The sequence below is a fragment of the Erpetoichthys calabaricus genome, chromosome 11 (genome assembly GCF_900747795.2).
Source record: "Erpetoichthys calabaricus chromosome 11, fErpCal1.3, whole genome shotgun sequence".
NCBI classification, from domain to species: domain Eukaryota; kingdom Metazoa; phylum Chordata; class Cladistia; order Polypteriformes; family Polypteridae; genus Erpetoichthys; species Erpetoichthys calabaricus.
In genome coordinates, this window is record NC_041404.2 from 148,080,664 (window position 1) to 148,104,488 (window position 23,825).

The 23,825-nt window shown below is 42.9% G+C and overlaps 1 protein-coding gene across 2 annotated transcripts in view; it reads right to left on the reverse strand.

Annotated features, from left to right (window-relative positions):
* LOC114661141 (centriolar coiled-coil protein of 110 kDa-like) overlaps positions 1 to 23,825 on the reverse strand; it is a 72,433-nt gene that overhangs the window by 32,383 nt on the left and 16,225 nt on the right. For both annotated transcript variants that reach the window (XM_028814303.2, XM_051933398.1), the window contains 2 exons: positions 12,555 to 12,683; positions 2,784 to 4,020 (listed from right to left, as the gene is read on the reverse strand). In XM_028814303.2, coding sequence (XP_028670136.1) covers positions 2,784 to 4,020; positions 12,555 to 12,683 — 1,366 coding nt within the window. The remainder of the gene's footprint in view (positions 1 to 2,783; positions 4,021 to 12,554; positions 12,684 to 23,825) is intronic.

Consider the following 23,825-nt stretch of genomic DNA (forward strand, 5'->3'; position numbering starts at 1 on the left):
CACTCCGTCTCTAACTGCCTAACTATCTCTCTCTCTCACTCCTTCAGCACCTAATAGCTAATGTGTGGTGAGCGTGCCGGCACAAAATGGTATCATCTAGGTGGATGGTGCACATTGGTGATGGTTGAAGTGGCACCCAACTGTCTATGTAAAGCACTTGGAGTGTCTAGAAAGGTGCTGAATAAATATAACTGCCTATCTATGGATCGTTTGCCTGGCCACTACCTTTAAACCAATTTGCCATGGGTAAACCTCTCTTGAGAACATATCTTCAGAAAACACAATTTCTTAAGAAGCACCGAATGAGATCATGAGTGCCAGGATGATGTCCCTGTGCAGGGCTGCTGGGCTTACTAGCTGCAACTCAGCAATGCAAGAGAATCTCTGGGTAGAACGGTTTTCTCCTCCCCATTGAGTACAGTCATTTGAAGTGGCTGGGAAATATAATTAGGATGCTCTCTGAGTGCCTCCCGATTGAGGTGTACCAGGTATGGCCTACTGGGAGAAGACCTAGGTCATGCTGGAAAGAGTATATCGCTCAAATGATCTGAAATCACCCGGGAATTCCCCAGGATAAGATGAAGGAAGTTGTTGGGGATAGGGTGGCCAGGTCAGTCCAGCTTGAAATGCTGCCACCATAAGCCCCACACAAAAAAAAAGTGGAACAAAAATGATCAGAGTGGCAATTTATTAGAAAAAAAAAAAAATCGGGAGTGGTCTCCCCTAAACTTTCTCATATATTCAGATATGGGGATGGATACCTGAGGAGTAAACCGCAAGACAATGATTATATGTTTATATTATGTGCATTAAAGAACCATCAACAAGAAATCATCCATCCATCCATCCATTTTCCAACCCGCTGAATCCGAACACAGGGTCACGGGGGTCTGCTGGAGCCAATCCCAGCCAACACAGGGCACAAGGCAGGAAACAATCCTGGGCAGGGTGCCAACCCACCGCAGGACACACACAAACACACCCACACACTAAGGCCAATTTAGAATCACCAATCTACCTAACCTGCATGTCTTTGGACTGTGGGAGGAAACCGGAGCGCCCGGAGGAAACCCACGCAGACACGGGGAGAACATGCAAACTCCACGCAGGGAGGACCCGGGAATCGAGCCCAAGCCCACAGATCTCCCAGCTGCGAGGCAGCAGCGCTACCCACTGCGCCACCGTGCCGCCCAACAAGAAATCAAATTAATTATATATTGAATAACTATTATAAAAATAAAGTTGAATAAATCAGAATCCGCAGCTGCATGAATAAAAAAGTAACACTTCCGGTTAGCGGAAATAGCTCAAAAGTTGATAGAAATCTACATTTGTACCTAACACTTGTATGTAAAATTTGGTTGACCTACGTGAAAAGCGTACTCAAGTTATCGTGTTTATACGCACACACAGACACACACACTGACAGACACACAGGCATAATTCCAAAAATGATATTTTTGGACTCAGTGAGGTCTAAAATGTTGAGATTCATCAAAATCTCGAAATCGAATTTTTGGACGATTACAATACTTTCCCTACGAGAAAGAAAAATTGGACTCCGGGAGATCTAAAACGTCAAGATTCATAAAAATCTCGAGGTCAAATTTTTAAACAATAGGAGTGACGGAGGTGGGATTACATCAGGGATCGGCTCTGAGCCCTTTCTTATTTGCAATGGTGATGGACAGGATGACAGACAAGATTAGACAGGAGTCCCCGTGGACTATGATGTTTGCTGAAGACATTGTGATCTGTAGCGATAGTAGGGAGGAGGTTGAGGAGACCCTGGAGAGGTGGAGATATGCTCTAGAGAGGAGAGGAATGAAGGTCAGTAGGAACAAGACAGAATACATGTATGTGTAAATGAGAAGGAGATCAGTGGAATGGTGAGGATGAAAGGAGCAGAGTTGTTGAAGGTGGATGAGTTTAAATACTTGGGATCAACAGTACAGAGTAATGGGGTTTGTGGAAGAGAGGTGAAAGAGAGTGCAAGCAGGGTGGAATGGGTGGAGAACAGTGTCAGGAGTAATTTGTGATAGACGGATATCAGCAAGAGTGAAAGGGAAGGCCTACAGGATGGTAGTGAGACCAGCTATGTTATATGGGTTGGAGACGGTGGCACTGACTAGAAAGCAGGAGACGGAGCTGGAGGTGGCAGAGTTAAAGATGCTAAGATTTGCATTGGGTGTGACGAGGATGGACAGGATTAGAAATGAGGACATTAGAGGGTCAGCTCAAGTTGGATGGTTGGGAGACAAAGTCAGAGAGGCGAGATTGCGTTGGTTTGGACATGTGCAGAGGACAGATGTTGAGTTTATTGGGAGAAGGGTGCTAAGGATAGAGCTGCCAGGGAAGAGGAAAAGAGGAAAGCCTAAGAGAAGGTTTATGGATGTGGTGAGAGAGGACATGCAGGTGATGGGTGTAGCAGAACAAGATGCAGAGGACAGAAAGATATGGAGCAAGATGATCCGCTGTGGAAACCCCTAACGGGAGCAGCCGAAAGAAGAAGATTTGCTCACTTCTTGGATTATGTGTCTACTACTACTGCAGAAATGACAAGCTGGCTACCTCATGAACTGCCAGACTTCTAAATATCTGCATCAGTGTTCCTCAAACTGCAGTACACTTTGTCTCACAATGCATGTAACTCTGCAAAGGTGGCCTGTACGAAGGAGATATCAGAGTATCGAGGCAATTTGATATATTCATGAATGTTATTGACAGAGTCTTCTCCTCTATTTTGTATCTCACCGCCTTCATCCTGTTCCCACTCAACTTACTCTCAAATGCTTCTCCTTTGTTGCCCTGGGTTGCCTGATCCTCACAATCAACCGTCCCTTGAGAATCCAGGTCTAGCCGTCTCTTGGTAACGTCCAGGTCCTCTTTCATTCCTGGGCACCCTTGCTGTGCCCTTAGAAGGATGGGTGATGGATTCTCTACATCATACGATTTATTGAGCAAGACAGGGGAGTGTCGGGGCTGAGACCTTCTCGGCAGACTTCCATAAATTCCAGAAGACTGTTTTCCATTCTTGAGGCTGCCAAGTGAGCCATGATTGTCAATTGTGTGCGAGCGCTGGCGGAAACCTGCAGTCTCTTGGAAATTGGCAAAGCTGCTAGCCTCGTCTTCCCACATGCCAATACCTAAGCTGCTGTGTCTCTTGTTACTCGCCTTTAATTTGATTGCCTCACTGGTAGACTGGGCCACAGTAAGCTCAGCTTCTCTCACTGGAGTCTGCACTGTAGGCCTGGACTGTGAAAGCACAGGACTCTCCTCTTGTTGTATCTTCAATATTCTGTCTGGTGCAGGGCTAAGTTCAGTACAACTTAATGGATGTGTTAAGACAATATTCCCTGCAGACAGAGGTCGTGGGCGCCTGCGGTGCATTCTGGGGCTCAAACTAGGCTCCGGACTTGGCAGACGTGCATAGGAGCCAGTGAGGCTACGTGGCAGAATAGAAATCAACTCTGAGCTATCAGAATCAGATCCTCTTCGATTATGAATGGCAGACATTCCAGGCAAGGAAGAGGTCCGTGAATCTTGCCCAACAGGGACACAGCCATGGTTCATATTACGAATAAAGAACAAGTTCTTTTCATGTGGGTCCTCAGTTGCACTGCTGTTCTCATTCTCCTTATCTGAAAGGCTTTCACCGTGAATTGACTTCTGGACAGCTCGGCTCTCCCAGCGGCCCTGTTCCATTTCTACATATTCCCGAGACTTTCTCAGCAAGCTGTGGAGGCTCACACCAGTATTCTTTACATCCTCCGTCTGCTCCAGCCTTTGGCAGGAAGATTCAGAGAGGGGATACTTCTTCTCAGCATACGTTGCAGCAGAATGAAGCTGCTGTTCAGTAGTGTGCTCCACATTAGACGTCCTAGAACTTCCACTAGCCACTTTTGATATGGGCAGCCCGTTCATATCAGGAAGGAGGGTGAAGCCATTCTTTGTTTCACACTTTGAAGAGCAGCTAACCGGAGTGGAGTCTTGTTTTCCTGATTTTGGTCCTTTTCGGACCTGCGTGAGAAAGAAAACACAAAGAATTAAATTATCGGATGAAAAAAAGGCTGAAAGTTTTCAGTCTGTTTTTTAAGGAAATACAAAGAAAAAATGCCTTGATATCAACAAATGCGTACTAATTAAAGGAAGAAGAAAAGGAAAGTCCATTCAGCAGTAAATGTAGAAAACACTCTTTTACAATCTGTACATTCTGTGCCACAAAGTCTTTTCGGATTCCAATGTGCCAGTCATCCAGTATGTCACTAGCATAATGTTCCATGTCGTGTCATTTTGTAAGCCACTTAATCCAGACCAGGGTTGCGGTGAAGGAGCTGGATAGGGCACCAAACCATTGTAGGGCAAACACACACACACACACACACACACACTCACTCACTCACTCACTCACTCACTCTCACACAAAATAGGGCCAATTTTGTGTCACCAATTCACTAACCTGCACTCCCTTGGACAGTGGGAGAGAACCTACGCAGACATGGGGAGAACATGCAAACTCCTTGAGCATGGGAAAGGCGCTATATAAATAAAATGTATTATTATTATTAACTCCATGCAGGGAGGACCTAGGACACGAACCCTGGTCTCCTTACAGCAAGGCAGTGTTGCTGCCATTGTGCCGCCCTAGCATAAGACTTGCATTTTTAAAATACAAACAGAAATCAAGAGAACTTCACAGTTCATGCATATTCATTTTCGCACATTAAATTATTTTACTAGCAAAATATGGCAGGACAGCATTTTCGTACATACCTTGTGCCACACTTGGGCCATTAAAAATGTGCAAAAAACACACAATTATCTGCAGAGCCAAATATTCTGTGGCAGGTTTGCTCAATACCAATAGACATCTAGCATAATATAATGTTACTGACTGCGGCAGGTTTCATTTTCATGCGTTGTTTTTGAGTTATTGTGTCCACAGATTCACATAGCGACACACATGAGGTGCATATCAACTGGAATCTCAAAGTCAAAATTTTGAACCCTGCATTATTCTTCACACACATGCTATACCAGGGGTAGGCAATCTCGGTCCTGGAGTGCCGCAGTATGTGCAGGTTTTTGTTCCAACCCAGTTCCTTAACGAGAACTCAATTATTGCTGATGAAGCACATATTGCTTAAGTGACATTTTAATGCTTCATTTTAGTGGTCTCGCTTGTTAAGGTTCTCCAACCTTAATTGCTTATTTCAATCTTAAACTGCTGCATTCAGTGTTTTAATTGCTCCTTATTAGCAAAAAGATGTAAAAGACAAAGCAGCCAGCAGTTCTCCAGCTAGCTTTTTTCCAATTCCATCTGTGTGTGTTCATCATGCACGGTTTGATTTAATAAAACACTTAATAGAAAAATGTGACAGACTGAAAATGATCTGTTTTAGGCTTCAAATCATTTGGATGATATCCTTGGAAAGGAAAAAAATCTACGATATAAAAGCCTTACATTGCACAGACTAACAAGCCATAAAATTAAATAAGGTCTGAGATTGGCAATGATTGTTTTCTAATTAAGCAATTGGTTTGGAATGAAAACCTGTAGCCACTGCGGCTCACCAGGACCGACATTGCCTACCCCTGTTTTACATCTTATTGCTAATAAGGAGCAATTAAAACACTGAATGCAGTTTAAGATTGAAATAAGCAATTAAGGTTGGAGAACCTTAACAAGCGAGACCACTAAAATGAAGCATCAAAATGTCACTTAAGCAATATGTGCTTCATCAGCAATAATTGAGTTCTCGTTAAGGAACTGGGTTGGAACAAAAACCTGCACATACTGTGGCACTCCAGGACCGAGATTGCCTACCCCTGTGCTATACTGTGTATGCAGTGGATATAGAACAGGGGTCCTCAATCACATTCCTGGAGGGCCGTAGTGGCTGCAGGTTTTCATTTCAACTGGTTTCCTAATTAGAACTCAGGCCTTGCAAATAATGAAACTTGGTATTTAACTATCTGGTTTGTTGGTGCTTTTTATTCATCCAAGATAAATTTGAATTGCACTTTAGAGTTACTTTACCCGAGAACATCATCCATGAGTTTTGTGGATGAGTACAGATTTAAACTTATCACTCCTTCCAAATCCCCTCTCATTTATCTCTATAAACATTTTTAAACACAGATACTTGATAGGTGCCTATGCACAGGTTTAAAAGGAAGCACACTAGCTGGAGAACTGCTGGTTTATTGGTTATCTGCACTGTTTTCTGGGTAAGAAAACAGGCAATGACTAAAACTTGAATGCAGCTTCTAAAAACTTAAATAGTTTTAATTAAGGGGTTTGAATTGTAACAGACAAGATAATTAAAACTAAGCCAAAAAATGTATTGCTTTAGTAGTAAATATAAATGATTTATATAGGAATATAAGTAACAAACTGGTTAAGTTTGCAGATGATACCAAGATAGGTGGATTAGCAGATAATTTGGAATCTGTTATATCATCACAGAAGGGCCTGGATAGCACACAGGCTTGGGGAGATTTGTGGCAGATGAAATGTAATGTCAATAAATGTAAAGAATTACACATAGGAAATAAAAATGTGAGGTTTGAATACACAATGGGCGGTTGGAAAATCGAGAGTACACCCTATGAGAAGGATTTAGGAGTCATAGTGGACTCTAAGCTATCGACTTCCCGACAGTGTTCAGAAGCCATTAAGAAGGCTAACAGAATGTCAGGTTATATAGCGCCTTGATATGTGGAGTACAAGTCACAGGAGGTTTTGCTCAACTTTTATAACACACTGGTGAGACCTCATCTGGAGTCCTGTGTGCAGTTTTGGTCTTCAGACTACAAAAAAGACATAGCAGCACTAGACAAGGTCCAGAGAAGAGCGACGAGGCGGATTCCAGCGCTACAGGGGATGAGTTATGAGGAAAGATTAAAAGAGCTGAGCCTTTAGAGTTTAAGGAAAAGAAGGTTAAGAGGTGACATGATTGAAGTGTTTAAAATTATGAAGGGGATTAGTCCAGTGGATCAAGACTGTTATTTTAAAATGAGTTCATCAAGAACACGGGGACACAGTTGGAAACTTCAGAAGGTTAAGAGGTGACATGATTGAAGTGTTTAAAATTATGAAGGGGATTAGTCCAGTGGATCAAGACTGTTATTTTAAAATGAGTTCATCAAGAACACGGGGACACAGTTGGAAACTTCATAAGGGTAAATTTCGCACAAACATTAGGAAGTTTTTCTTTACACAAAGAACGACAGACACTTGGAATAAGCTATCAAGTAGTGTGGTAGACAGTAAGACATTGGGGACTTTCAAAACTCGACTTGATGTTTTTTTAGAAGAAATAAGTGGATAGGACTGGCGAGCTTTGTTGGGATGAATGGCCTGTTCTCGTCCAGAGTGTTCTAATGTTCTAAATAAATGGGATGAAGAAATTGGTTGAATTGAAAACCTGCGGCCACTACGGCCCATCAGGACCATGTTTGTGGACCTCTGATCTACAATATAATTAAATTTGTCTTTGATGAATGAAAGTGCTAACGAGTTATGTAGATAAACACCAAGTTTTATTATCAGCGAGGACTGAGGGCTAATTGGGAAAACTGGCCCTCCAGGACCGTGATTCAGGACCCCTGATATAGAAAGTCTACACACCCCTGCCCAAATCGCAGACTTTGTGTAATACAAAAATGAAACCAAGATAAATCCTGTCAGAACTTATTCCAACTTTATTGCAAAATTGCAATTTATACAAAGAAGGTGAAAAAACTCATAGACGAACCTGGTTGCACTGGTGTACACACCCCTAATACTTAGATGAAGACCCTTTTGATTTTATTACAGCACTCTTTTTGGGTAAGAGTCTATCAGTTTGGCACAACAAAAGTTGGCGAGTTTTGCCCACTGTTCCTCAGAAAAAAAAAAAAAAAATTCTAGATCTGTCAAATTGCAAGGGCATCTCCTGTGCACAGCTCTCTCCATGTCACCCCCAGGTGTGGGTGGGCTGTGGCCAGGCCATTCCAGAACACTGATCCTCCTTTGATGAAGCCATTGCTTTGTTGATCCTGATATATGCTTTGGGTCATTGTCATGCTGAAAGGTGAAGTTCCACTTCATCTCCAGCTTCCTTAGCAGATGCTTGAAGGTTTTGTGCCAAAATAGACTGCCACTTGGAGCTCTTCATGATTCCATCCACCTTGACTTCTGCCTCAGTTACAGCTGAAGAAAAGCAGCCCCAAAGCCTGATGCTGGTTCCACCATGCTTCACTGTGTATATGGTGTTCCTTTGATGGCATGCTGGGTTATTTTTGTGCCAAACGTACATTTTGGAATTCTGGCCAAATAGTTCAACCTTGGACTCATCAGACCATAATACATTTTTCCACATGGTCATGGGAGACTGGATATACCTTTTTGCCAAGTTTAGCTGGGTTTGGATGTTTTTCTTTGTGAGAAAAGGCTTTCATCTTGCTACCCTACCCCACAACCCACACATATGAGGAATAGGACTGGCTGCTGTCACATTCAGGGAACAACCATTACTTACTAGGAAATCCAGCAGCTCCATTAATGTTGCAATTGGTCTCTTGTTGGCCTCCCTGGCAAGTTTTCTCCTTGGAGGATGTCCTGATCTTGGTAGAATCACTGTTGAGCCATATTTTCTCCATTTGTTTATGACTGTCTTCACCGTGCTCCCTGGGATGTGTAATCCTCTGGATACTTTTTTGTACCCCTGTCCTGACTGATACCTTTCAATGATGAGATCCTGTTCATTGCAGACCACAACTTTTGGAGTATGTTGCAACTAGGAGGACATCAGAATAATCCCACAGAAAGAGCCAAACTTTATCCAAGCTCAGGGGTCAGGGGTATGCTAACTACTATATGAGTGAGACTCAATGTGATTGGTTGATTCTGAACGCAGCCACGTTCTTCATTATTAAAGGGTGCGCACACTTAGGACACCATTTTCAATAGGATTTTTTTTTTCTGAATTGTTTTCACCTCCTTTGTATAGATTTCAAAGGTGGAATAGGTTCTGACAGGATTTCGGCACTATAGCCATGTGACGAGATTCCCAGAGGGTGATCCGGCTTGCAGGATCCTCATTGTGGAGGACCAGAGTGGCTGGACCAGGCTAAGGGGATGTCCATGTAACATGTGCCTGTGGCAGATGGATGGTCAATTCCAATGGGTGGGACTGGACAGCGTGTCTGCCTAGGGAGTTGCCAACCAGGATCCGTCGTTTGGTGGGTGCGGTAACACAATGTACTAGTGCATGCTCCCCAACTTGACTGGATGTGAAATTTTAATTAAGAAATATTATTATTAGATTGTCATAAATCAAAATATTACAAAATAAATTCAAATCAGTGCAAAAATGCATAAGTGTTAATATCTCTATATGTATATAAAATCCAACGTCTGTCTGTCTGTATGTCTGACCGCTTTTCACAAGAGAACTACTTAACGGATTTAGATCGGGTTATTTTCTACAATTTGCTTGAACATTCCGGTTGATTTTGCGCCTTCTCTCATCATGCTAAGCATCATATTTTACTTGCAGTATGGATTTATTTGGGCGAATCCGAGAGAGATGCAGTAGGCCGAGGGGAGGGGGGCAGGACCCTCCTCATTCACGCACCAGCCTCGGGGCGTAACCTAACCTCCACTTAGCTAGCAAACGAGAGAACTACTTAACAGATTTAGCTCGGGTTATTTTCTACAATTTGCTTGAACATTCCAGTTGATTTTGCGACTTCTCTGATCACACTAAGTATCAAAGTCCACTTGTGGTATCGATTTTTTTGTGCAAATCTGAGAGAGATGCAGCGGGCCGAGGGGAGGGGGGCAGGACCCTCCTCATTCACGCGCCAGCCTCGGAGCGTATCTTACATCTGCTTAGCTAGCGAACAAGAGAACTACTTAACAGATTTAGATCAGATTTTTTCTATAATTTGCTTGAACATTCCGGTTGATTTTGCGACTCCTCTCATCGCGCGAAGTATCAAAGTTCACTTGCGGTACCGATTTTTTTGCGCAAATCCGAGAGAGACGCAGCGGGCCGAGGTCCTCCTCGTTCACACACTGGCCTCGGAGTGTATCTTACGTCTGCTTAGCTAGCAAACGTGTTAACTACTTAAAGGATTTAGATTGGGGTTTTTTTCTAGAATTTGCTAGAACATTCTGGTTGATTTTGCGACTTCTCTCATCTCGCTAAGAATCACGGTTCGCTTGCAGGAGCGACATATTCACACTAATCCGAGAGAGAGAGGCTGTGGGCTGAGGGGAGGGTGAAGCGTGACGTCAGGAGTGGGGAGTTGGTCTACCTCTGTGTTTCGGAGCGTAACTTGCCTCCGCCTAGCTAGCGATATCATTTTGTTTCTCGATTTTTAAAGTTTGTCCTGTTTCACTACTACATGGGCGGAGCTACGGGGAATGGCTAGTGCGGTATATTTTAGTACTTTCAAAGAGAGAAACATTCTTAGTGAGTCAAGGCGGAGGGGCCAGTCCAAAAAGAAGGGCCTGTTAAAGTCCAATGAGACATTCCTTGTGTGATTTTGGGTTATATAAGAAATCAGTTGTTGTTGGTGTATCGAGGTCTCAGGCACTCTGCCGCTTGTAAGACCTACCTACCTCTCAGAGGCATCGGAGCATATCATGAGAACATCCCATGATTACTATTATTAGGAAATGCTTTTCACTTAACAGAATACAGATGTGCAAATAAACATTGGTGTGATCACAGTATGCCACCATGTCTTCAAGGAAACACCTAAGTGTCCTACTTTTGTGCAGACCCTCAAGCTACCACAGTCATTTCTAAGATCCAACTATTATTTTGTTTTTGACTACCATTAATCAAGGTGAGAGGATCCATCCATCCTCTTCCACTTATCTGAGATCGGGTCGCGGGGGCAGAAGCTTGAGCATAGATACCCAGACTTCCCTCTCCCCGGCCACTTCTTCTAGCTCTTCCGGGAGAATCCCAAGGCGTTCCCAGGCTAGTTGAGAGACATAGTCCCTCCAGCGTGTCCTGGGTCTTCCCCGGGGCCTCCTCCCAGTTAGACGTGCCCGGAACACCTCACCAGGGAGGCGTCCAGGAGGCATCCTGATCAGATGCCCGAGCCACCTCATCTGACTCCTCTCGATGCGGAGGAGCAGCGGCTCTTCTCTGAGCCCCTCTCGGATGACTGAGCTTCTCACCCTATCTTTAAGGGACAATCCCATAAATCAATCCAAACTTAGATTTTTTTTTTTTTTAAGAATGTGATAGGACATCAAGGTTTGTCAGATCTCTCAAGATGAGAGCATACAGTACCTTCAAGTAGGTCTTATAACAACCCTTTCCTAAAGGTGGCTTTGCCTTTTAAAAACAGGTTACATGAAATCCGATTATATTCCAAAAACTAGAAGCTTGAGGGATGTGATTTATGAATCTCTAATTAGCCTCATTTCGTTATCAACCCCATGACACACAAAGGGATGAGAAGGCAATCTGAAGGTGGAGGGCGCAGACACTCGAGGGACTTTCTCACTCCTCGTTCACTTGCTTGGTTACCATGCAGACAGAAGCAAACAAACAGGCAGTTTGGGCCACTTGTGCAGCCTGGGGGTTAACTGCTAACAGCTTCTGTTGTAAGCCAGGATGCCGGCAGGCTTTAGTCATTACAGTCAGGTGGACTATAAATGAAAAACAAAAAGTTAACCAAGCCAACACTAAGCAACAGAAAAAAAAAAAAGACAACATACTTCCAGTATGGGCCCTCCCAGCCCAAACAGTTTTGACCCCTGGACTAATTTGGGTACAACATGGTGACCAAATACCCCTATGAAGAATGCTGCAAAAGCAGATGTTAAGCAAGTAGGGTAGACGCTAAGATCACTTGGAAATCTTTTTAAAGTTTCAGGAAGGCCTCAAATAGGTGTCAATGTATGCAGCAAGTCCCTTTATTTGCTTTTAAAACAATCTTTCTGCTTCCTGTAAAGGAAAACACTTCTGTTTCTCATAGCACCTTTCTACTGTGAACGCCATCCCAAGGATCTTTACAAGTACAGATGTTAACGGCTCACATGTATATTTTATTTAGGGCTGGAGCACAGACGTGAGATATGACTTGCACAGTCACACCGTGAGCCCAAGGTGTGGATTGATCCAGAAACATTTAGAATTAAAGCCATCTAGAAAGTGACACCCTTTTAAAAGTCTAAAAATGTTTTTGTATTAATAACTGTATATATTCATTTTTCAGTACTCCTGCAACCAGGGCCAGATTTCTATGAAAAGAGGCCCTAGGCTATTCCACTTATGAGGCCCTTTCACCTTCCATTTTTAAGTTTGCAAATTGCATGAGAGATAATAAAATTTTGCTAACAATTTGAATGTAGGCCCCTCTTGATCTTGAGGCCCTAGGCTGAAGCCTAGTTAGCCTATAGGAAAATCCGGCCCTGCCTGCAACATAAAATGATACTATTTTACTACCAAATTAAGCATCTGTGGAGATCGCTCTTTGATTTGAATGTCTTTTGTGTGGCAGAATGCCAAGGGACTCAGTGTTTCCACATTTCTACTCACCTGCACACTGTCAAGGATTTTTTGAACCCTAGTCAACAACGTACTCCGTCGTACTCCCTGCCTCTCCATTTCGAGCTCCACAGCGCGTTGCCTGTACTGAGTCATTTCCTGGCGCTGGTCTGAGGTCAACTAAACAGAGAAAAAAATAAATAAATAATTTAAACAATAATATATAAAGGTATTTTCTTTATTCTTTTTTTTTTTTTTTTTTAGGAAACCCTGATTTTACAACAGCATCTCGCCATCAGATTAAGTACATTAGGAGGTAAAATAAAATCTGGCACTTTTATCAATTTTGATAAAGCATTTTAAGGCCCAATACAGTAATGCAGTGATTAGGGCTGCTGCCCGACAGTCCCGCAAACTCGGGATCAAATCTCATCCCAGGAGCTGCCTGTGTGCATTTAACTCCACAAACTCCAATTCCATATTCCAAATACACGCAGTTTAGATTAACTGGTCCAATATTTGAGAGCGGGTGAGTGCTTGAGTGTACCCTGCTATGAACTGATGCCCACGCGGCCTTGAGCCTAAAGGTATTGTGATAGATAGGCATGAAGGGTATTATAGATAGATAGATAGATAGATAGATAGATAGATAGATAGATAGATAGATAGATAGATAGATAGATAGATAGATAGATAGATAGATAGATAGATAGATAGATAGATAAAAGGCACTATATAATAGATAGACTGCGGTGGGTTGGCACCCTGCCTGGGATTGGTTTCTGCCTTGTGCCCTGTGTTGGCTGGGATTGGCTCCAGCAGACCCCCGTGACCCTGTGTTTGGATTCAGCAGGTTGGAAAATGGATGGATGGATAATAGATAGACAGACAGACAGATATTAAAGGCACTTTATAATAGATAGATAGGAAAGGCACTATATAACAGACAGACAGACAGACACAGACAGACAGATAGATAGATATAAAAGGCACTATAACAGTTATATAGTGCCTTTTATATCTATCTTAGTGTGACGATGCCGGTTCCACTCCATGCTCCCATCTTCCTTCTGGGAGCTCTTGAACCCGATGTAATGTCACAGATGAGCTAGACAGTGAGGCACAACAAAGCAAGGGGATGGTGCAAAAAGTGCAAAAGGTTAAAACAACAGCGTGTAACAGTCTCTTTGAAAACACAAATCAGCCCAGTGCCTTTCTTCTACTGGAGACTCCCCTGTTTCTCCCATCCAGGCAATGCACCAGGGGAGTCACCCTAGCTGCAGCTGACCTGCTCTGCCTTCTGATCTGGAGGCTTCCCGATCCCTGGCTTCGGTTCTGCTCTCCCCAGACCGAGACTTGGGTTCCCCAGCGACCAGGACGCTCACGCTGTGGAATCCACCTCCCAAGCCTCCCGACTCCCACTGCCTTCCGCAGTGAGCCATCCTTCTTCCGGTCACTCCTGCTCCTCAACTACACGCTTAGCAGGAGCGACCACTACCAACTGCCCTAGGTGTCGGCCAAACACCCTGCTAGGGCTCACTGCTCAGCTGTATTTTTCGCTCTCCTGCACACCCTGACTTTCTCCTGCCTGCTTCCTGCCTTCTTTTCCTGCAACCTCTGTTCACTTTTCCTTTTCTTTCTTTTTCTTTTTCTCAAGGTGCTTTCCTTAAAAAAAAGTGGCCCTGTTGACTTGAGCTATGGACCCGCTACACCACAATTAGATAGATAGATAGATAGATAGATAGATAGATAGATAGATAGATAGATAGATAGATAGATAGATAGATAGATAGATAGATAGATAGATAGATAGATAGATAGATAGATAGATAGATAGATAGATAGATAGATTTGTTTAAAGTTATTTTATTAACTTTATTTATCCCCAGAGGAAAATTTGTGTTTTTACAAAAGCTCTTTAAATAAATAAGTAAACACATAATAGCCACCGACTGTCAACAACCTTGAACAGGATAAGTGGGTTAGATTGTGGATGAAGGATGCATTCTGGGTAATAACTGAAACAGGGTAATATTCATCACCTGATGTATTTTTAAATTTTTGCTGATTTTCATTTCCATCTATTAGAAATTATTATACGTGCCTAGTAGTTCTAGATAGCCCGGAGGACCTTCATCAGTCAAGTACTGCTCAGTGAAATAAATAATCCAGGTAACGGCACACAGCGAGCTAGCAGACAAGATTCCAGGTCCTATCACCGGTAAATGGTTAACACATTGACTTGCCAAAACATGCTAAATGATGAAGACAGTGGCAAAATGAACTTTAGCTTCTTAAAACCCACAGTGAAAAATCCACTGACACATAGCAAAACACACGGGTACGTGTCTGAGCACCATATCACAATATTCTATAAAAGAGAGAACTGAAAGATACAAGTACAGAAACACTCATATGTTGAAAGTCACTTCAGCTGGTGCATTGGACTGGCTCTTCCTTGGCTGCAGTCCCCCTCATGTAAGATAACCTAACTAGCTGACAGATGGCTATGTTAAGTTGATAGATGTATTCTCCTAGTTATGTTAAAATGTTTGCCTATACATTAGTGCATAGTCAGCGGGAGGTTCTATTACAGCCTCCACAAGCTAAATTGAAAATTAAATATTCTAATGATTTCTTGTCATTCTGACTACAGACGACTAGTAAGGTGTAGGATCTGCCTTGCTGTTGGTAAGGCATGGAGGGCAAACAGTTTCAAACTGTGCTGAATGTATTAACATAATGAACGTCTTCAACGTACTGAGATACTAAGGTGAAGCCTATGTAAGTTTGCCATTGAACATTTACAACCTTTAAGTATAGAAAGTAACAAAAATTTAACAGGAGAAAGCTAAGATTGTAATGAAACAGAGAAGAACCCTTTTTTGCTTTTTATTCTGTGTGTGTAACAAACTTTTTTCTGAATTTTGCGATTTGCTCCTTTTCAAAATTTTCAATAAACCTTTTTGAAATTAACTTTATTGGACTGAGAAATTTCTTTTGTTACAAGTGTGACTGGATCCTACCTTGCCATCTCAGAAGCAGCTCGATTTTGGGAACCTAGAAATGATGCAGCAGCTACACTACATACTGCTTAAAGCAGGGGTGTCGAACTCCGGTCCTGGAGGGCCACAATGGCTGCAGGTTTTCATTCTAGCCATCTTCTTCATTAGTGATCAGTTTTTTCTGCTAATTAACTTCTTTTGCCTTTGTTTTAATTAACTTTACTCAAACCCCTTTCTTTTTCATTAATGAGGAGCCAAACAATAATGAGACACAAAACAAGCTGCCACATCACCAGCTAACCACATTATTTGAACATAACGAAAGGTGAAGGTCTCAGTAAGGTTGATCTCCGAGGTCACCAAAACATCTTGATGGTGTTCTTAAAAAAAAAAAAAAAGAAAATCAACAGTTTTGGAAATGTCTGCTGTGGCAGAATGAGAGCAGCAACAAGCCGTGGAATTCAATAACGGCTTTAATTAACAGCAAGAATCGGCTTCTCATTAAGGAACTGGTTGGAGTGTGAAGCCCCAGTTTAGCTGGTCATCTGTTGGCTCGTTTCACATCTCATTTCTGTTTGGCTGCCATTTAATGAAGAAAAGTATCAATTCAGAGAACCAAATCCTTAAAAACAGGGCTATTAAAATGAAGGGCAAAGGAGTTAATTAGCAGTGAAAACTGGTCACTGATTAAGCCAGCGTTTCTCAGCTTTTAAGTATTTATGACCAGAGTTTTCATAACAGTTTTAATTGCGCCTCCCCTAACGTTTTTTTGAAAGGAGCCCACTAATACCAATTTGTTCTTTTTTAATTAATGATATATCATAGATGCATATTTTATTATTATACCTACTTAACTTTTATCGACATTTATCTAACTCTACAGTATACCTATTTTTCTAGTACCAGAATGTAGTTTAAGTTAATTTTTTTTGGTTTCAATAGATGTATTTTTCATATTTTCGATTCTTGTTTTCTTTTTTTCACATCTTCGTACTTCCCTTTTTGTTACTTCGTGCCCCCCTAGGGGGGCCCGCCCCACAGATTGAGAACCACTATATTAGGAAAAGGGTCAGAATGAAAACCAGTAGCCAGTGCGGCCCTCCAGGCCCGGAGTTCGACACCCGTAGCTTAAAGAGTAAAACTATAAAGACTACCCAAAAATAAACAGTGGCCTTTATCGCACCAGCAATTTACAGAAAGACAATTAAAATTGAAAAACTGAAAAACACAAAGCAAAGTGATATGGGATTAATGGGGAAGAATTAATACAATATAAGATAGCAGTCAAGAGTTTGGAATCAACCAGAAATGTTCATGTTTTTGAGACTCCAATTCCATATTCCAAATACACGCAGTTTAGATTAACTGGTCCAATATTTGAGAGCGGGTGAGTGCTTGAGTGTACCCTGCTATGAACTGATGCCCACGCGGCCTTGAGCCTAAAGGTATTGTGATAGATAGGCATGAAGGGTATTATAGATAGATAGATAGATAGATAGATAGATAGATAGATAGATAGATAGATAGATAGATAGATAGATAGATAGATAGATAGATAGATAGATAGATAGGCATAAAAGGCACTATATTAGTGTGATGATGCCGGTTCCACTCCATGCTCCCATCTTCCTTCTGGGAGCTCTTGAACCCGACACCGTCGGTAATGTCACCGATGAGCTAGACAGTGAGGCACAACAAAGCAAGGGGATGGTGCAAAAAGTGCAAAAGGTTAAAACAACGGCTGGTAACAGTCTCTTTGAAAACACAAATCAGCCCAGTGCCTTTCTTCTACTGGAGACTGGCGACTCCCCTGCTTCTCCCATCCAGGCAATGCCCCAGGGGAGTCACCCTAGCTGCAGCTGACCTGCTCTGCCTTCTGATCTGGAGGCTTCCCGATCCCTGGCTTCGGTTCTGCTCTCCCCAGACCGAGACTTGGGTTCCCCAGCGACCAGGACGCTCACGCTGTGGAATCCACCTCCCAAACCTCCCAACTCCCACTGTCTTCCACAGTGAGCCATCCTTCTTCCGGTCACTCCTGCTCATCAACTACATGCTTAGCAGGAGCGACCACTACCAACTGCCCTAGGTGTTGGCCAAACACCCTGCTAGGGCTCACTGCTCAGCTGTCTTTTTTCTCAAGGTGCTTTCATTAAAAAAGTGGCCCTGCTACACCACAATTAGATAGATAGACAGATAGATGTGAAAGGCACTATATAATAGATAGATAGTGCCTTTCACATCTATCTGTCTATCTATCTATCTATTATATAGTGCTTTTCACATCTATCTGTCTATCTGATAGATAGATAGATAGATAGATAGATAGATAGATAGATAGATAGATAGATAGATAGACAGACAGACAGACAGACAGACAGACAGACAGACAGACAGACAGACAGACAGACAGACAGACAGATCTTTTTTTAATCAAGTAAAAGGACGACTCCATGAATGTGGCCTTAGACACAGAGTTCGATTAAAGTCATATCTGAAACTGGCTAATACAAGGAAAAGATGTCAGTCAATTGTCAAATCTGCAGAATGACTCACTCGAGCTCCATATGCGCAAAGCATAGAATTATTCAACTAAAAATTATATATCAAGCCCATCTGTCTTGCTTAAAACTGTCCAAAATGTTTCTGGGGCAAGATCCAACCTGTGAACATTGCAATCAAGCTCCTGCCTCACTGGGTCACATGTTCTGGGCCTGCACCAAATTAACATCATTTTGGACCAAAATTTTTAAGTGCCTTTCAGACAGCCTTGGGGTCACAATCCCTCCTAACCCACTAACAGCTGTGTTCGGTGTTCTTCCAGACGAACTTGAAGTGGAGAAGGACAAGCAAACGGTGATTGCATTCACTACACTTTTGGCACACAGACTTATTTTGTTAAATTGGAAGAATCCTAACTCTCCTCTGATAAGTCAGTGGGAAACCGATGTTTTATATTATTTGAAATTGGAAAAAATCAAGTGGAGGAGTTCAAGTATCTTGGGGTCTTGTTCACGAGTGAGGGAAGAATGGAGCGTGAGATTGACAAGCGGATCGGTGCGGCATCCGCAGTAATGCGGGCGCTGCATCGGTCAGTTGTGGTGAAAAAGGAGCTGAGCCGCAAGGCGAAGCTCTCAATTTACCAGTCGATCTATGTTCCTACCCTCACCTATGGTCATGAACTATGGGCAGTGACCGAAAGAACGAGATCGCGAATACAAGCGGCTGAAATGAGTTTCCTCCGCAGGGTGTCTGGGCTTTCCCTTAAAGATAGGGTGAGAAGCTCAGTCATCCGGGAGGGGCTCAGAGTAGAGCCACTGCTCCTCCGCATTGAGAGGAGTCAGATGAGGTGGTTCGGGCATCTGATCAGGATGCCTCCTGGACGCCTCCCTGGTGAGGTGTTCCGGGCACGTCTAACCGGGAGGAGGCCCCGGGGAAGACCCAGGACACGTTGGAGGGACTATGTCTCTCGACTGGCCTGGGAACGCCTTGGGATTCTCCCGGAAGAGCTAGAAGAAGTGGCCGGGGAGAGGGAAGTCTGGGCATCTCTGCTCAAGCTGCTGCCCCCGCGACCCGACCTCGGATAAGCGGGAGACAATGGATGGATGGATGGATGGAAAAAATCAAATTCTCAGTTAGAGGATCTGTACAGAATTTTTTCCAAAAACCTGGCAGGATCTAATCAATATTATTTTAGAATAAGAGAAATAACTATTATCGCCTTTCATTCCCTTCTCCATTTATTTATTTACCTATATATTTATTTCTCCCTTTCTTTTATTTATTGTTGCCTTATTAAAAAGCCCTAAGCAATTCTCCTTTGGCTTAGCTCTCCTTCTCAGGGGTGGGGTTTGATATGTCTTCAATTTTGTTAGGTTATAAATTGATCTATTTGTATGGAATGATTACAATAAAAATTAATAAATAAAATATAAAAAAAAAAAATCTGCAGAATGACGATGAATGAATTCCTTGAGTTAGATTGCCAAGAAACTAAAGGTTTCATACAAAGGTGTCCAGCAGCCTCTTCAGAGAGGAGGGTAAATCGGATCTAACCAGGACAGAACAAGAGAGAAAGGCCCAGATGCACAATATAAAGTTCAAGGTAAAAATGTCAGGAGTATGCATTTTTTAAAATCAACAGAAAACATTTATCTGTATAACTGAATTTCTCATAGCAAATGCATATATACCAAGTTTGTGAAGAAAGAACTTCGACTTGAATAACTACAGTGCGTATCTCCTAAACACTCTGGAGAAAATCAGTACTGCATGCTCTATAGGAATGTGTGCAAGCATAAACCTTGAGGAGCAAGGCTAAAGAAAAATGGAAAGAAATTCTTAAAGAAGAAGAAACAACAATAGTCGCTTGTGTATGGAATACAGAGAGCAGATAACAGGAAAGGCACTATAACACAACAGTGAGAAGATTAAATTAAACACTGTGAAAGACACATTATAGTGGGTAAGAAATTAACTTGTAGATCACCAAGTAATAGAATAATACAAAAAGCAAAAGATGAAGCTCACGGACAGACACTGAAGAGAGTGAAGATGACAAGATTGCACAAAAGTAAAAGAAGAACGGGTGCTAAAGGATCGTCCAATGGATAAATGGAGGAAAATAAGTGATGAATAAGAGTGATAAAACATTAAAACAGCAGCAAAGGAAAGCATGAATAAACTCAATTGGCCCTCTTAGACTAAAATGGAATAAGCAGACTAGGCCTGAAGACCAAATGGCAGTGTGGTGTAGTGGTTAAGGCTTTGAACTTTGAACCTTGAGGTTGTGGGTTCAAATCCCACTGCTAACACTATGTGACCATAAGCATCTTTACCAAAGACTGACAAAGTGGTGCAGCGGTTAGCTCACACCTTAATGATGCCACATGCCCCGTTTGAAATTTCATTTCTGAACTGGATGCTGTTAAGTTTTAGGTTTTGAACTTCAAACTCTGAGATTGTGGGTTCAAATCCTCCTACTGACCCTGAGCAAGTCACTTCAGCTGCCTGTGTCCTAAATGGAAAAGCAAAAGCAATGTAAACAATTGTATCTCAAATATAGCAATCTGTAGAATAAAGGTGTCAGCCAAATTAGTAAATATAATGTAAAAAAATTTCAATAAAAATAATAAGTGAAAGGAGATCAGATGAATGGTATCTCGCCTTAAGTACGGAATCCTAAACATTAAAACAGCAGCCACCAAACAGAAAACAATGTCTGATCTTTAAAAGCATTTTGCCTTTAGAACAACAAGAGAAACAGTCAGTCAGTCATTTCCCAACCCACTATATCCTAACTAAAGGGTCCCGGGGGTCTGCTGGAGCCAATCCCAGCCAACACAGGGCGCAAGGCAGGAACAAATCCCCGGGCAGGGAGCCAGCCCACCACAGGACACACACACCAAGGACAATTTAGGATCGCCAATGCACCTAACCTGCATGTCTTTGGACTGTGGGAGGAAAACCCACGCAGACACGAGGAGAACATACAAACTCCACGCAGGGAGGACCCGGGAAGCAAACCCAGGTGTCCTAACTGCAAGGCAGCAGCGCTACCCACTGCGCCGCCCTACAAGAGAAACAATATTGTGCCATAAGTCTCCCACTGAGGATGCACTTAATGTATTGGCCAGTCAAGCAGAGGGGCACCAAAAGACCCTCAAGACAGTTTTTAAGTGCAGCCTTAAGCAAACCAAGGCAATGGAGACAAAATAGACTCCTTGTGCTGTTTGGGGGAAATTGCACAAGAAGTAACATCTCTGATATCTACCATACAGTATATAACTAGCATTTCATGCAGAGCAGTGGCTTTTAATAAAGTCACAGCCTTTTGTTTTACATACAACTGACTCTAAAAAAGTGAAAATCAATGGCGGTTCATTCTAAGGGCGTGGTGGGATAAACGCGTTGCTGGAGATGTACAACAGTTGCGGTTTTTTTTTTTTTGTCTTTGTTTTTTTCCTCATACTACTAAAACAATAAATCTGATATTATATGTGTATCTAGTTATTGTTGTGTTTGTTTTTCTAATGATTCTTACAAGAGATCAGCTTTACTTCTGCGATCATCACGCCTCTGTTATTTGTATCCAGTTTAAACCAGACCTGAAGTGTCTGATGGCCTCCACTCCACAGGCTCACAGGCGCTGTGTGAAGGATCAAGGGGTAATTAGTACCTGTCACTGTGCAGAAATACTGCGTTCAGCCTGCTGGGCTCTTTTAAACGTGAGAGGAAGGTAAACAAGGTGTATAGTTAGGTGAGCGGTTCCATTACAGGCTCAAAGGAGCTGCTGATTGTCAGAAAGGCTGCACTCACCGCGGCCCTGGAGGACTGAGTCTGCCCACCCCTGCACTAAACGGTGACGCCATTCTATCAACGCCATCAAAACAAACAACAATAACAAGGCTATTGAGATGTGCAAATTGTTTAAACGGTTCAAGTGGCTTCTATAAATACAATGTCCTCTGGCAATTTTTACCTCATTACTACTACAATCTACTATGCTGCTTTGTATTGTACTCCTGTTTGCTTTGTAAAATGTCTAAACAGTGCTTACTGTCAAAAGCACCATATACAATTAAGTCTGACAGATTCACTGCATTTTATATCCTCCTGATTGAATCTTAACAATCTATAATGTATATGTGAAAACAAATATTGATACATTCCTCCGAAATGACTGTCAAGATGGATGGCACTGCACTGACAATGGGATACTGGCTTTAGTCATCTCATACATTTGGAGTGGTTTACTGTCTCCATTACAAACATCATGCAGGCTCAAAATAAATAATAAGGAAAGATCACATACTGACCAGGGTGGCATGGTGGCACCGTGGTAGCACTGCTGCCTTTCAGAAAGGAGAGCTGGGTTCACGTCACGGTGTCCTCCCGGTGTGGAGTTTGCAAGTTCTCCCCGTGTCTGTGTGAGTTTAGGTGAATTGGTGATGCTAAATTGGCACTAGTGTGTGCGAATGTGTGTTTGTCTTGCGATGGACTGGCACACTGTCCACGGCTTGTTCCTGCTACATTAAGTGAATTGGCGATCCTAAATTGGCACTAGTGTGTGCTTGCTTTGTGCGAGTGTGTGTTTGCCCTGTGATGGACTGGCACCCTGTCCATGGCTTGTTCCTGACAGATTAGGTGAATTGGCAATCCTAAATTGGCACTAGTGTGTGCGGGTGGGTATTTGCCCTGCGATGGACTTGCACACTGTCCATGGCTTGTTCCTGCTACATTAAGTGAATTGGTGATCCTAAATTGGCACTAGTGTGTGCGGGTGCGTGTGGGTGGGTGGGTGTTTGCCCTGTGATGGACTGGCACCCTGTCCATGGCTTGTTCCTGACAGATTAGGTGAATTGGCAATCCTAAATTGGCACTAGTGTGTGCTGGGTGTGTGTGGGTGGGTATTTGCCCTGTGATGGACTGGCACCCTGTCCATGGCTTGTTCCTGCTAGATTAAGTGAATTGGCAATCCTAAATTGGCACTAGTGTGTGCTTGCTGTGTGTGAGTGTGTGTGGGTGGGTTTTGCCCTGCGATGGCCTGGCACCCTGTCCATGGCTTGTTTCTGACACATTAGGTGAATTGGCAATCCTAAATTGGCACTAGTGTGTGCTGGGTGTGTGTGGGTGGGTGTTTGCCCTGCGATGGACTGGCACACTGTCTACAGCTTGTTCCTGCTACATTAAGTGAATTGGCAATCCTAAATTGGCACTAGTGTGTACTGGGTGTGTGTGGGTGGGTGTTTGCCCTGCGATGGACTGGCACACTGTCTACAGCTTGCTCCTGCTACATTAAGTGAATTGGCAATCCTAAATTGGCACTAGTGTGGGCCAGGTGTGTGTGGGTGGCTATTTGCCCTGCGATGGACTGGCACCCTGTCCATGGCTTGTTCCTGACAGATTAGGTGAATTGGCAATCCTAAATTGGCACTAGTGTGTGCTGGGTGTGTGTGGGTGGGTGTTTGCCCTGCGATGGACTGGCACACTGTCCACAGCTTGTTCCTGCTACATTAAGTGAATTGGCAATCCTAAATTGGCACTAGTGTGTGCCAGGTGTGTGTGGGTGGCTATTTGCCCTGCGATGGACTGGCACACTGTCTATGGCTTGTTCCTGACAGATTAGGTGAATTGGCAATTCTGAATTGGCCTGAGCATTTGCTTGGTGTGTGTACAAGGATGTGTGTATTTGTGTGTGTGTTTGCCCTGTGATGGACTGGCACCCTGTCCATGGTTTATTCCTGCCAGATTAAGTGACTTGACAATCCTAAATTGACCCTAGTGTTTGCTTGGTGTGTGTTTGGCCGTTTTTGCCCTG